The sequence below is a fragment of the Podarcis muralis genome, chromosome 7 (genome assembly GCF_964188315.1).
Source record: "Podarcis muralis chromosome 7, rPodMur119.hap1.1, whole genome shotgun sequence".
NCBI lineage: Eukaryota > Metazoa > Chordata > Lepidosauria > Squamata > Lacertidae > Podarcis > Podarcis muralis.
In genome coordinates this window covers 15,277,463-15,292,673 of record NC_135661.1, presented here as the reverse complement: position 1 = coordinate 15,292,673, position 15,211 = coordinate 15,277,463, and the positions used below count along the sequence as shown (strand labels likewise).

General features: G+C 47.3%; 1 protein-coding gene across 1 annotated transcript in view; it reads right to left on the bottom strand.

Moving 5' to 3' along the window:
* Positions 1 to 412: 412 nt before the first annotated feature.
* Positions 413 to 15,211, bottom strand: part of FER1L5 (fer-1 like family member 5) — a 103,462-nt gene continuing 88,663 nt past the window's right edge. The window contains exons 47-55 of the mRNA XM_077930949.1: positions 14,599 to 14,738; positions 12,436 to 12,524; positions 11,895 to 11,990; positions 10,905 to 11,046; positions 6,949 to 7,048; positions 5,633 to 5,844; positions 4,830 to 4,939; positions 3,744 to 3,891; positions 413 to 2,282 (exon numbers count right to left, since the gene is read on the bottom strand). Of these exons, the coding sequence (XP_077787075.1) occupies positions 1,359 to 2,282; positions 3,744 to 3,891; positions 4,830 to 4,939; positions 5,633 to 5,844; positions 6,949 to 7,048; positions 10,905 to 11,046; positions 11,895 to 11,990; positions 12,436 to 12,524; positions 14,599 to 14,738 (1,961 nt within the window). The 3' untranslated portion in view covers positions 413 to 1,358. The remainder of the gene's footprint in view (positions 2,283 to 3,743; positions 3,892 to 4,829; positions 4,940 to 5,632; positions 5,845 to 6,948; positions 7,049 to 10,904; positions 11,047 to 11,894; positions 11,991 to 12,435; positions 12,525 to 14,598; positions 14,739 to 15,211) is intronic.

Sequence of the window (15,211 nt, the reverse complement as noted above, 5' to 3'; positions counted from 1 at the left end):
CTTTAAGCAGCTCCTGCAGCCAAGCTGGTGCCAAACATCTTGCTCTTCTTGGGCCCCATCAGTGAGGCTGAGAGGATCACTTTGTCTTGCACCTTGGGGAGGTGCCACTGTTGCTACTAATGCAATGGTTTGAACTCATCCCTGGAAGCACGCTCCATTGTCTCTTGAGACACACATATGCGGTCTGTGAGTGTGGTGGTGTAGGGGATCGGGTGTTGGCCTAGGGCCTGGGAGACCAGGGTCCAAATCCCCACCCAGCCATGAAGCCCGATGTTGGGCCAGTCACCTACCATCTCTCAGCCCAACCCACGCTACGGGTTGTGGTGAGGAGAGGAAAGGGGGATTATTAAACAAACAAAAACAAACAAACAAACAAACAATAAATAGCTGCCTGCCCTCCAGTGCTGTAGAGGACACCAATATTGAAGGAAAAGTCAGCTACTGGAATGAGGCATGTATGGACTTTCACCTCAGGCAGGAGGATGTCTCAGGCAGGTTTTTATGAGTGCAGAGGACCCTTCAGATAACCTGGTCCCAAACTAAGGTTTAAAGGTCAGTGGCAACACCTTAAACTGGGGTCAGAAGCAAATAGGTAAGCAACATAACTGGTGCAAACAGGTCCCGTGTGATCCAAGCATTTTAGCTCCCACATATGCCACCAAATAGTTTCTGAACTGTCTTCAAGGGTTACTCCATGTGAAGCTCATTGCAGTAATCTAACCCCATCCTGTATCACTGAGGCAAGGCATGCCTTCTCTTTAGTAAGGCCACAAATGTTGTTAGCAAGACATGGCTGAAGATGTTGCTCCACCCCAAAGTCTGCCAAGCCAATGACCCCCCCCCCCACCACAAGCTGCTTGCCTGACCCTTTAGGGGGAGTGCAGCCCCGCCCAAGCCAGTTCCACACCCCACAGGATTGCTCAGCAAATACCAACAATCCCACTTCTAGAAGCAGCGAGACTTAGGGCTTAACTTTTATTTTTTTAATGGGAATATTATAGTCTGTGAGAGTGAAATGTGCTAAAATATATGGTGATGGATGGGCGGGAATTGAACATAAGTCTGTTTGGATAGTCTGTTTCTACAGTGGTACTTTACCCCCTGCTTCCCCACCCCAAGCTAGTTTTATTCAGTGATGCTGCTGTAAATTTGTGGTTGGGATCAGAAGGCCTTCATAATTGTAGGAAGGCAAAGATTAGGTGAGGATTGTCTGATGTAGGCTTACGATTTAGAAGCAGCTATGCTCCATTTTTGCCAGATACCTGGAGGCAAGATGGAGCATGAACAGAGTGGTCCTCTGGTGCAAGACATTATAAGCAACAGCATTTGGAGACATAATTTGCTTCCACTGCAGCTAACTACCAGGTGCGTCTTTTTTTGCGAATCAGTGGTGGCTTCTTGGGAGTGGATGGTTGCTTCTTGGGAGCTTTGGGTGGTTTCGTGGGAACTGCAGGTGATTTTTGGGGAGCTTTGGGTGGTTTCTTGGGAGCTTTGGGTAGTTTCTTGGGAGCCTTGGGTGATTTCTTGGGAGCTTTGGGTGGTTTCTTGGGAGCTGGAGTTGATTTTTTGGGAACTAGAGGTGATTCCTTGGGAGTTTTGGGTGGTTTCTTGGGAGCTTTGGGTGGTTTCTTGGGAACTGGAGGTGATTTTTTGGGAACTGGAGGTGATTTTTTGGGAGCTTTGGGTAGTTTCTTGGGAGCCTTGGGTGATTTCTTGGGAGCTTTGGGTGGTTTCTTGGGAGTTGGAGTTGATTTTTTGGGAACTAGAGGTGATTCCTTGGGAGCCTTGGGTGATTTCTTGGGAGCTTTGGGTGGTTTCTTGGGAGCTGGAGTTGATTTTTTGGGAACTGGAGGTGGTTTCTTGGGAGTTTTGGGTGGTTTCTTGGGAGCTTTGGGTGGTTTCTTGGGAGCTGGAGTTGATTTTTTGGGAACTGGAGGTGGTTTCTTGGGAGTTTTGGGTGGTTTCTTGGGAGCTGGAGTTGGTTTTTTGGGAACTGGAGGTGATTCCTTGGGACTTTTGGGTGGTTTCTTGGGAGCTTTAGGTGGTTTCTTGGTAGTGGGAGGTTTGAGAGTAGTGGGTGTTTCCTCGGGAGTTGTGAGTAGATTTTGGGGAGTGGGTGGCAACTTATTGGGAGCTGGGAGTGGTCTCTCAGCAACTGGAGGCAGTGTTTCAGGAGCTTCTTCAGGTGGCCTCTCAAGAGTTTCCTTCTTCTTTGGAGGCATTTGGTATATTATGGAGCGTCTCCCTCCCATCGGATTGATTATCTTCATTGCCAGGTAGCCCTGAAGGGGGAAAAACAGGTAATAGCATCCCACCCAACTGTCCCAATTTTACTGGGATATCATGGATTTTCAGAAGCTACCTTGGCTTCTGAAAGTAATCCCATTTGTCCCATTTTGGGCACAGTACTATGGCTTCTGCCTGTGGCCCAGGCCACTATCTTTTCCAGAAGCATGCTGATGATGTGCTTCTGGCATGCTGTAGCCTCTGTTTCTACCACCCCATGGCCTTTGCCTGCAGCCACAGGCCGCAGTTGGCAGTGTGGGGAGAGGGACAGATAGCCAAGGTAAGTTGGGAGGGGGGGCAAGTGGTGGTGGCAGGATGGGGGGAGGCTGATGTCCCAAATTCCTCTCGGGAAATGTTGCAGCATCAAGCAAAACTGTATTCTCAAAACAATGGACCACAACAGGCTTTCATTGCCTCCAGAGGCCCATTCCTACCGGCAGATGAGACCAGGTTTCAGACAAGCTGGAGAAGCTTTCCTGGACAATTACTTGAGGACACAGTGGAGGCCATGCCCTTGATGCCACATGGGAGGTGTGATTTTGCACTTTAATCACTGTTTGCTAGCCCTTGGAACAAGATCTATACCACCAGCACTATAGCAGTCATCTAGCCTGTTTCATTGCACACAATTCCGTAGAATACCGGGGGACATTGCAGGCTCCACAGTGCCGAAGAGGATACTCAGGAGTGATCATGTCAGTAGTCCTCTGCAATAGTTCTCTTCATTCCATAGTGAGACAACAGCCTCAGCAGGATCACCCGCTCTGTCCACCAGAAAGTGCCCCAGAGCATTCAGGAATCCACCAGAATCCGTAGCTCTCAGAGGGTGGAACACCTTAATTGCAGAGAGGGATAGCTGCTATGAGTCCAACCTTCATCAGGACGTGGTCCAACCATAATGATGGAATGACATACCCATTTCCAGATCACTTTTCATCCCTTTTGGAGCAAAGACCAAGTCAAGGGTAGGTCCTTTGTGCATTGGGTTGAAGATGACCTGAGACAGCACCATGGTTGCCATGGAATCCTGAACCAATGACCCAACGGCAGCATTGGCGTGAAAGTTGACGTCACCCAGAATTATCATCTGGGATTCCATCAGCACACTGCTCAAGACTACCTCAGCCAGCTTGGTCAGGGAGGATGTTGTTGGTGCTAGTACACCAACAGCACCCCTAAGTCTCTAAGCCCAACAGCACCCCTAAGTCTCTAAGCCCAACAGCACTCCTAAGTCTCTAAGCCCAAACATGAGATGCAGGCCCTGTAGTCCTGCTCTAAGGCAGAGAGATTTCCCACTGAGGACGAATGAAGCCTGGTGAACTACGGCAACCCCACTCCCAGACGGTCTAGCCTGGATTGATGCTGCACCTAGTGGGGCAGAGCTGGGTAAGATTTAGCAAGGTATGTGGCTGAGCCCAAGCTTCCTGATCCCCTTTGTTCTTCCTGAGCAGACTCACAGGAGCTGCGTAGATGAAGGCTGCGAACAGCAGAATCACCAGCACACAGCAAAGGAAAATCAAGAGCTTCCATTTGCTCTTCTGCCACACAACGAAGTGGATGCTCTTCAGCGGGGCTGTAAACCACAGGAAAGAGGTCTCCGGCCTCCTGGTCACGGGGAGAAGGGGCAAGAAAAGTTAACCGGATGTTGTCTACAGCAGCTGTCTCCATCTTCCCTGGCTTAAGAACATGGGGAGCTGACGTACACTGAGTTAGACTGTTGGCCCACCTAGTTTGATATGGTATACATCAGGACCTCTAGGCCTCCAGATGTTGCTTAACTACAACTCCCATAATACCTGCCCATTAGCCACATTTGCCTGGGGTGTGGGAGTTGTACTTCAGCAACACCTGGAAGGCCAAAGGTTCCCTTCAACTGTTTGACGCCGACTGGCAGCAGCTCTCTAGGGTTTCAGGCAGGGGGTGTCCCCAGCAGGGGTGACAGCTTGAATAAAACAACAATTTTAAAGTCAAAGACACAAAACAGTTATAAACAGTTACACCTGTAAGAACAATGCAAACATATAAAAACTATACCATGTAGTTTCTATATGTTTGCATATAAAAACGGGATACCAAGCAGTATCCAGAACATCTTAACATCGCTCTTGTGAAAAATTCAAAGGGTGGCTGCACCTAGGTGCCCAGTGCTGCTTAGAGCGGTACCAGTATAGCTAGGAAAGGTCCTCAGGGCCCACACAGATGCCAGGCAGGCATGGGCAGGGAGAGTGCCAGAGGGCACAGTGCTCAGAGCAGGCTAGCCAAACTGGGTGCATGTGGCTTAATTGGTGTAGCTCTCATACAGAAGCCGCCCAGCCACCAAATCTTTGCCACAGCCTTTGCCAACCTGGTGCTCTCCAGATGTTTTGGACTGCAGTTCTCATCAGCCCCAGCCAAGCACAGGGCTGATGGGAGCTATAGCCCCAAACACCTGCAAGGTACTAGATTGGCAAAGGCTTCCTTCTTGACACAGTGACATCCCCTTCCCCATTTCTACCTCCCCAGTAGTTCATGCAGCAGGGGGCACCCAGGCGCTGCAGTCTTACTCTGGTGGCTTCAGAACTGGGTTCATGTTGGGCTCCTCTCTTCCTTTCCCAGCTGGCCGCTCTTCAGCCTCCTTTTCTGTCAGCAGCTCCAAGGACATTTCCACCTTGCCCTAAGAGAACGAGAGAGGATGGGCAGAGGGGTTTCCAGGGTGGTATTCAACGGAAAAGAGCAACGACTCAAAATTGCCAAGTGTAACTTCTACTTTCTCACCACTCCCAACTGACTGGAGAAACCTGTGGATCAGATTTAGGTGGTGGTGGGAGGGCAGGGAATGGGGGTGTTAAATTGCATAGCTGAAAGTCATTACATTAGTGTAACTCCTCAACTGAATACCCAATGTATGCATATTTTTCAATATATGGGGGTGGTTCTTCTGTTCATTGGGGTATCTTCTCTTCCAGCAATTGCATAGAGCGGTGTGTCTGTAGTGCCACCATTCTTAATTTGGCATCTCCTGTTAGTCCTGTTCAAGGCATGCCCAGCCTTGAATACTTGGAGGGAAGGAAATGTGGAGAATGGGACACATGGTACATTTGGAAAACCTTTTGCTACGGCAGAGCTGGGAAGGGTTAGAAAAGGCCCAGAACAAGACAGGCAGAGCTGAGAGCCCTCCAGAGGCTCCGCCCACCAGCCCCAGCCAACATGGCTGTTTTTCACAGACCAAAACTTCTGAAAGGCTGTCTTAGGAGGTCATGAAGTGAACTCCTCCACTCCCCTCTGTTCTATTTGCTATTCTTAGCCCCCAGACCCAAGTCCCAACATGCAGAGGTGTGGTAGATCTGGCCTATGATGCCTTACGGACCGACACGCGAGGCTTGTCTTTCTCAAAGACGATGCAGGGCCACCATCCCCTCATTTCCCTCTGCTTGAACAGGGAGACAGGTTTCCGTTTGCGGCGATGGAAAAAAGAGGTGGAGGTGGTGGCACCGGTGTCCTCCAGCAGCATCTTCACAGTGCAGTCGCGGGGACGCTTGGCGGGTTGAGGCATGCAGTTCAGGTTCAGCTCCAGGATTCCTGCAAGTGGAACCGAGTGCTCAGTCTCCATGCTTTGTGAAGGACAGGGACAGATGGCATGTTTGATGGCAGGGGAACCTCAGGCCTGGGGGGAAATGCAGCCCTCCATCTGGACTCTCTTCAGGCCGCATCCTGGCCACAGCCACAGCCACACTCCCCAGGCCACACCCTGCACCCTCCATGAGTGTTTTTGCCTGGTGTCAGGAGCAAACCAACAATAAATCACACTGTGCAAGTTGAAGCTAACTTTTTATTTGGAAGAACGTGATCTGCACAGACTTGGTGGCGTATCAAGCCTAATGAGCACAGCAGCCCGTCCCTGGTAGGTCTTGCCCCATAGTTCAGTTGCCAAGACTGAAAGTCCATCCGTACTCTCCCCCCCCCCAACTGAGTACCCTCCTCTCCAAGGTTTTTCTCAAGCATTTAGAGACTCTGCCTGCATGCAACCAACCTCTCCTCCACCCTTTTCATGCATCTTCTGCTTCTGGGAGACCAGGCGGGAGAAGAGCCTATCTCAACAGAAGGGAGAGACCCCCTTGCTTCTTCAGCAACCTGACTTCTCTGCCTCTTGGCCTCCCTCCTCCCCTGCTGCAGCTCTTGCCTCTGATTCTGGACTTCTGTCTGCCATAGACTCCCTCCAGCTCACTAAGCCCTGTTACCTCTCCAGCTTCCGACACCTGATCCTCCCAGTCTTCTCCCTCATCTCCCTCTGACCACCCATCGCTGTCCCACCACCCCTCCCTGGGCTCTGAGCCTTCTTCCCTGGGAGGTTCCCTCAGATGGTTCCTCCCACTGCGTCCAACCAGTCCATGATACCTGACTAGAATGCAACTAGTTTCTTTGTTAATGCTTCTTGCATCTCTGGGTGGAGGATAGTGTGCATGTGTGCATGTGCACAGGGAACCTCGCCGACTGTACAAGGCAAAATCCAAAGCTATGGCTTTGCCCACAGTTGGCTCTGGCTCTGCCTGCCACTTGCATGTGGCCCCTGGGAGGCTGCCCAGAAGGGAAAGCGGCCCTCAGGGTGAAGAAGCTTCCCCACCCTGAAATAGGACATGGGGTGAAAAGCCTTGTCTTGCCCCCCAGGTTCAGGATTCTTTTTACCTATAAAGTCGTCAGCTGAGAACTTGTCATTGTCCCAGATCTGGATGATGAGCTTGGGGGGCACTTTCTGCATGGTCTCGTCAAGGCTCCAGAAATGTTGCTGCAAACAGGGTAGAAGAAGGGCTGTTGAAATGGGAGACGCAGGACAGGCATCAAGGCAGACCTGCTCAAGTCAGGACCAGCTCTACCACATCTGGGAGCTGGTGCCGAGGCTGTGGGACAGGAGCACAGAGGAGGGCAAGCAAGACAACCAGGGGTTGGAAACCAAGCCTTATGAGGAACAGTTGAGGGAACTGGGCATGCATAGCCTGGTAAAGAAGAGAGTGAAAGGAGATGTGATAGCCACCTATCTAAAGGGCTGTCACATGGAAGGGGGAACAGGCTTGTTTTCTCTGACTCTGGAGGGTAGGTCTCAAACCAATGGCTTCAAGTGACAAGAAAGGAGATCTTGACTAAACATCAGAAAACACTTTCTGACAGTAAGAGCTGTTTGACCGTGGAACTGTCTCCCTCAGGAGGTGGAGGACTCTCCTTCCTTAGAGGTGTTTAAGCAGAGGTTGGATGACCACCTGTCATGTATAATCTCGTTGAGATTCCTGCTTTGCAGAGGGTTGGACTAGATGGCCCTCAATGTCCCTCCCAACTCTACAATTCTATGATTCTATAATTAACAGCATGAAACTGCTTTCCAGAGAAAGGAGTGTGGTAAAACACTTGACACTAGGTGGCAGCACCAACTTGGAGTATTATTTTCAAGTTTATTAGCTAGATAAGCCGGCCAGTTGCTCCAGGGCTATTCACTGGAGGAAGCACATTGGGCCCCCTGACTATTTTCACAGAAATTTAGATGAACCATCATTAAGCTGACCAGGGACATGGATCATATTCCTGGTGATGAAGCAAGTTTTTAGTTTGCTTGCAACAAAAACGACCGCTGTGTGTTGGGCTGGGATGACTCTAAAAATTCACAAGTGACAAGCCAAATAAACAACAACAACAGTATTAAAGTAAACTGATGAAATGGGGAGGGAATTGTTTCAAGATGAAGCAACAAGGGGGAAATGTGCATTGTGAAAAATTACCTAAGGCCCATGCCGCTGCTGCCGCTGCTGCTGCCAGATTTCGATCTGTGGCCTGGGACTATTGGGAAAGAAGGAATTGGCAACAGCAACCAGAATGGAATCTTACTTTTGATGATATGTGCAGCGCACAATGTTGTTATTACCAACACACTCGTTCAACAACAACAACAACAACAAATTTAAAACATCTTGGAGGCATCCTTGGTCAAACCACTGGCACCTCTTAGACTATGTTCTTGTCCGTGCTAAAGATCGCCATGATGTGCTCCTTAGCAGAGCTATGACGAGTGCCGGCGACTGCTGGACAGATCACTGACTAATACGCTCCACGATGGCTATCAAGATTATACCTTAACGCAGGCTTCAAGGAAGGAAGCCAAGGCGCAAAATGAACACTCAAGCCCTTCAAGATCTCATTAAGTGGGACTGCTTCCAGACAACTCTTAAGGACCATCTGCTTTCAGAATTCCCTGATAACATTGAGGAACACTGGACCAAGCTAAAAACATCCATTATTGTCGCCTGTGAACAAACTATCGGATACCAAACCGAAACACCAAGATTGGTTTGATGAGAATGACAGTGAGATTGAACGTGTGTTTGACAAGAAAAGGAAGGCCTTTCAAATCTGGCAAAGAGATAGAAACTGTGCCACTAAGAAAAAAACCTATGCCAATGCTAAGGCTGAGGTTCAAAGAAGAACCAGAGAACTACAAAACACCTCGCGGATTAAAAAAAAAAAAAAGCTCAGGAGATCCAGCACTTAGCCGACACTCATGATACACAGAGTTTCTTTAAAGCCACAAAGACCATCTATGGGCCAGTAAATCATGGCATATGCCCCCTACACTCAACAGATAAAGAAAGATAAAGAAACTATTGCCCTGTGCTGGAAATAACATTACCAGCATCTCCTTAACCGTAACTTCCCTGTAGCTGCTGAGGTCCTCTCACAAATTCCACAAAAAACAAATTAGAGATGAGCTTGCAGTATTTCCAAATCTGGGTGAGTTATGTACAGCTAGTAACCAAAGAAAAACAACAAAGCCAGTGGACCTGATGGGATACCTGCTGAAGTCTTCAAAGTGGGTGGAATTGAACTTACGCAACAACTTCACAAGCTCATCGAAAAAAATGTGACAGAACTGCTTGCAGAAACTATTGCGGCATCTCTCTGTTAGCTGCAGCCAGCAAAATTCTTGCAAGGATCTTAGCAAACCATCTCTTAACAATATCTGAGGTGACCCTTCCTGAATCCCAAAATGGTTTTAGACCTTTTAGGGGGACAGTGGACATGATTTCCACTGCTCAACAGCTTCAAGAAAAATGCAGAGAGCAAAACCAACCCATGTATATGGCATTTATTGACCTGACTAAGGCCTTCAACATTGTAAATAGCAATGCAATTTGGACCGTGGACTGTCCTTCTGAAAATTGGCTGCCCAGATAAATTTGTGAACATCATTCAGCTCCTCCATGATAAGGGAGAAATGTGCTAAGAGGAAGGCACATTTGGCAAACCCTCATTGTGATCTACTCCTGCCCAGAAACCTATGTCCCCACTGTGGAAGGACGTGCGGATCCAGAATTGGCCTCCACAGTCACAGACTCATTGTTAAAACCGTGTTCATGGAAGACAATCCTACTCGGCTACCAGGGATTGCCGAAGACGAAGAAGAAGGAGGAGGAGGAGGAGCTTTCCATATAAAGTGCTTTGTGGGACTGGAGCATCCCCAGAGACAGAGCCCCTGTGTTTCATGAGGCAGCTCCAGATTCTCAGCAGTAGCTAATGGGAAAGATCCCCTGTCTGCCAGGGAACCCAGAGAGCTCTTGCCACTCAATGCAGATCAGGGCCAAATTCCTTAAAAATCAGTCTATTTTTGGGTGTGTGTGTTAGAATATGTCATATGAAAGCCAATGTTATTATTCCACACTTTCCAGGGCATTTTCCTGTCACTTCCTTTATTGCAAAAAGCCTGATCTTTTGGGGGAAGTGGTTTTATTTACTTATTTGTTGCATGGGACCTCCTAATCAGCTGTGATTGCTGCTACATGATTGAAACCCACTAGAAAATAGCAACAGCCTGGAAGTGCCCTGCATCTGAGAACTATAAGTGCTATTAAATTTACATGGACTAAGTGTGCCAGAATATGAATGAGAGTATCCATTAAAATGATGTGTGCACCACAGAGAGCCGTGTGCCTGTCCATGTGCCTCTGATTATCCTCCAGCAGATGATATGCAGAGAGATATTTTCTGTGAACCACCCTGAGACCTCCAGGTATAGGGCAGTATATAAATTCAAGAAATAATAATATAATCATAATCTCTTGAGTTGGATTTGTGAGATGGAGGATAGGAAGGCTTTGCTGGTTGTCCATACACAACCCTCCTTCCTTCATTCATTCAAGTTTAACAAAATTTATGTACTACTTAGTCAAAACAAATAATAATAATCAAAGCAGTTTGCATAAATGAATATAAAATATTCACAAGAAAACACCAATAAAATAAACTGATTTTAAAAACAAATAGAAATATTAACATGTTAAAATGGGAGAAAAAAACTACATACTAAAAATTTTCATATCTGTCTAGGCGTGGCCTACGCAAAAACGATTGTTTAAAGCTGGTATCAACTAGAGTGCAGCAAAGGTGCCTACAGAGAGTTCGAAAGAACAGGTGCTGCCACACATTAAGAGATTGATTCCTTGCAAGTGCAGAGCAGGCATGATATGTCAATTGTAAAGGTGCCAGTTCTGGCAGTCCACGTGGTTGAGGGCGCTCCTATGGGGTAAGGTAAGCTTTGAGGAAGCCAAGGCCACCTCCCTTTTTCTAAATTGGAGCAATGCTCTGTTTCAGTTTCCACCTACCTTCTTGGTGAGAACGCAGACCTGCTCCATGGGCAGGTACTCCAAGGTAAACACAAAGCGCCAGTTGAAGTTGCCTTCTCCTGTCAGGGACCTATAATGGATATCTGTCTTCTGCTTGTCCTCCTCCAGGCCATCCATCCACCTGGAACCAGGGCAAAGGAGATGCTGGAGTTGTTCATAGGAACTCTTTTGCCCCACCCCAGATTCTAGGGCACACTTGGGTACATTGGCAATGAAAAGCTGCATCATCTAGTCCCGCTGGCAGCTTTGGGAGAGATGTCCCTCTTCCTCCATGACCCTTAGGCAAGGGACAGGCGGGAGCTGAATGCAGAGCAAAAAGTCCAGGTTCCCCTGACATCTCTGCTGCTGGAGTGTATCCTCCAGCCCAATCTTCCCCAACCTGAGGCCTTCTGAATCTTTTGGACTCCCATCAGCCTCAGCAACACAAGGCCATACAGGCTGGTGATGATGGGAGTTGCATTCCAGAACATCTAGAGGACACTAGGTTGGCAAAGGCTATTTTTCACCCCTTTAAGGTGCCAGAAAACCCATCTTTTATTTCTTGCATTAGACTATTGGGGCAACCCTTTTTGAAGGCTGATGGGAGTTGCAGTTCAGCTACAAATGTGGCAGAGGAGCAAAGGTTCTCTATACCAGGAGACGGAGAAAGTTCTGGCGCACAAGTTGATGCAGAAGCACCAGCCAAATATTTAGCTACTAGTCTCTCCTTTGTGAACTGCTGCTTCATTTGATTGTTGTGAACCACCTTGGTTCTTTGGGGAAAAGCAACACAATTGATGAATGAATTCATGAATGGTTTTGTTATGCAAATGGGGCTATAACAGTTTGGGAATCATGGAGCTGACACCTCAAAGGAAATATGGCTAGGGCTGGTAGATAGCTCTCCATCTGCAAATAAGACCAGTTGTTGGTCACTTGCCACCACAGGAGTTGGGCTGCCATAAACCTTCTGCCTCTGTTCTCTCGTACCCTTTCACATAGATGTCACTCATCCTGTCTCCAAAAATGTTGGTGTCTTCCAGATCCACATCTTTGGTGTTCCAGATGATGCAGCGAAGTTCGTGCCTACAGAGACAAACAGGAGAGTCTTGGTGCTACTGGGAGGGTGCTTTAAGGGATTCCTCTTCCTGCTATATACAAGAACAGGGCAGGCTAACAAGGACTTTTACAGGAAAACTTTCTGTGCAACCCCGCTCCAGTCCAGTGTGGAGATGCCAGTGGGGTCTGGAGCTGGAACCTTCTGAATGCAAAGCAAATGCTCTGGCATTGAGTTGCAGCCCTTCCCTAAGAGCAGGGGCGCCACCAGTAGATGCCTTTGTGAACCAGCTTCCCCCTTGTGTCCTGCTCTGGGATTAGAAACAATGACAAGTATGCAACAGCGGACACGGGGTGGTCAGATCCAGCATCCACGTCCACCTGCACCCTGACACTCTCATTCAACCATCCTGAAAACGTGCAAATAGCTCTGGGTCTTCAAAAGGGTTGGGGTGGCTGTGTTTGGTGCACCTACTTCTTGGGCTTCCTTGGGGTGATGTCAAAAGGAGGTCCTGGCTCACCTATGTTTTCTGGGAAGATGTCGACCCACATCTGCACTTTCCCCTGGATATGAAGAGAGGCACATTCTTAATGTTTTTCAGTTGGTACTTCAGTGATGTACACAAAGTATAGTCACAAAACAGACAGTGAACATAACAAGGGATAAAAAACAACAACCACATCCTCCTCCCTATGCAAGTAATTGTATTCTCATGTATACTCACTGTTGCCTATTTCATTCATTTTCTCTGCTGTTCTTGCAGGGACCTTACAGAGCATATTGCCAGGATAATGTCACCATTTTAACTGGCCAGAAGAGACTGAGATGTCCAAGGACAAAGTTAGGAGCGGAAACATAACAATGACATCCAGATTTGTGCTGATGCTGGTGACAAGGTGTTTTGTAAACCTGATATGTTGGCCTATGTAATAAACTGCCACCAAACAGCCTGCAATGCAGCTGGTTTCTTTTTCCCTTTCAAGATTGCTACATCACATCTTATTTCTTCAGCAATTGCTAACTTCTAGACTTTCTTAAGCCACAATTCTAGTTCAGTGCCCTGCGGGGTCCTCCAGGTTTGGGCTATAGGGCACAAGATTTATAAAGGAGTCTGCAAATTCAGACCTGCAGGCAAGAAGGCTGGTCTTTCTTTCCAATTCCAGTGTGTGCCACTCTGCTTCAAAAGAAAGGTTCCATTTCATCTACCAGCACCTATTTAGGATATTACAGTACTTCAGCTTGTCTGAAATGTCTCCTGGGGGTCAGTGCCAAACTTATCCTTGCCTCCTGCAGCCAAATCAGGAGGAAATGGGTCTGGGGCAGGAGTATTTAGGGTAACATCTACTACACTGAAACCAGCTTCAACTCTCACCCAAAGAACCCCGGGAATTGTAGTTCTGTTGGATGACGGATTTCTCACAAAACTATAATTTAGAGTAATCCATGACATATACTGGGTTCAACCAGATGTAGATTTTCTTGGGCACCATTAAAATTGCTGGTTGTGAGGCAAAATGGCCTGGGACCATCTTGGCTGAAGGATCAAGTTCTCCTGCACAAACCAACCCAAGTCTTGAGATCTTCTTGAAAGGTCCCCATCTCAGTCCTGCCTAAGGCATCTAGATAGCATCTAAACATACTGTCTAAGGCATGTTTGGCAAGGGTGCAATGAGAGGCCTTCCTCACTCACTGGCTGGGCCTTACCTCTGGGATTCTCTCCTTAGGGTCTCTGCAGAAGACCTATTTATCAGGCATCCATCCTGATCCTTCTGCACAAAGCTTATGTGGAAATTTGGTTTTGGTTTGTCAAGCTGCCTTGGCTTTTCAAATGCATGGCTTACTTTAATATCCTTTAACAGGGCAGTTCTTGTTGGTTTCACCTGTTCTTACTATCACACACTTTTAAAAATGGGTTTATAGCATTTTTAAAAATCATAACCATCGTCACTTGGTAAGCCACTTTGAATGCTTTGCATAGAATGGTTGGATATATATTGCAATTATAATAAATGAACAGTAAGTCGGACCTGCAGGAAAATCTTGCTGACAGATGTGCTTCTGTTCAGATTTCCAGCCAGCCACCCCTTTTACAGGATACTATTCTTTTCTGTCCCTCCATCAACTCCCAGCATTCTGGGGTTTAGCCAACCAACTTCTACTCAGTGAGACCCGTTGAAATTAATGAACATAATGAACATGCCTATTAATTTCAATGGGTCTACGCTGAGCACTACTGGCATTGGACACAGTCTTTGCCCGCTGAGCATGCTCAGTCCTTACTGTGTTGTTTTGGAGATTCCTTGCCCCCGATCCTTGGGATTAAGTGCTCTTTTGAGTGGATGGTACTGTTTGGGCTACGTAAGTGTCAGCTCTTGGAGAATGAGTTTGCTGTAGTTTTATGTAGGATAAATGAACATGTCAGCCAAGTATGTAGCTGCTCTAAGCTTCCCACCTGTGAAGGGGAGCCAGACTACTGGGGCAAATAGTGAAGCTTCTCTCTTCCAGCAACCACCAAATGTGTCGGCTCAGCAGCAGCTAACCTGGCACCCTTCAGCAGTTGTCAGGGATGGTGGGAGCTGCAGTTCACAGCAACTGGCTACTCCTGGTGCAGCGGGGAAATGGAAGCAGGAAATTTACCTGCTGGATCCCAGGATTGGTAGCGCTGTAGATGCCACGAGTCTCCACGTGTTCAGGCACCAGCCCACAGGTGTGGAGGAGATGGAGAGCCATGCGCTCTTTTGGAGGCCCCAGGAAGCCATGTGAAGGTAGTTTAGTCTCTGAAAGGGGAGTGTCAAGTACAACAGAATCAGCACTTATTCAGCCAAATGTATCACAGGAGAGTGAGACTTCCATGCAGGGCAAAGGGGGCCACAATTGCAAATAAAATTCTGCTCCAGTGCAGCCTGTGTTCTACAATTTATACACATTGTGCAACATGAGCACATTTACAGAGTGCTTCTTCTGGGGGAGCATTTTTCCTTGCATTATGCTCTTCCCATAAACCTTTGTGGGGATTTATTGGGTGGGGATTTATTGGATTATTATTATTATTTTTATCATTATCATTATCATCTTTGCTTGTTTGTTTATTGTGATTTTATGTTGTAACCACCCTGAGGCCTGTGGGTATATGGCAGTATACAAATGTTAATAATAATAATAATAATAATAATAATAATAATAATTATTATTATTATTATTATTATTATTATTATTATTATTATTTGCTGCTTGGTGAATGTCAGACAAA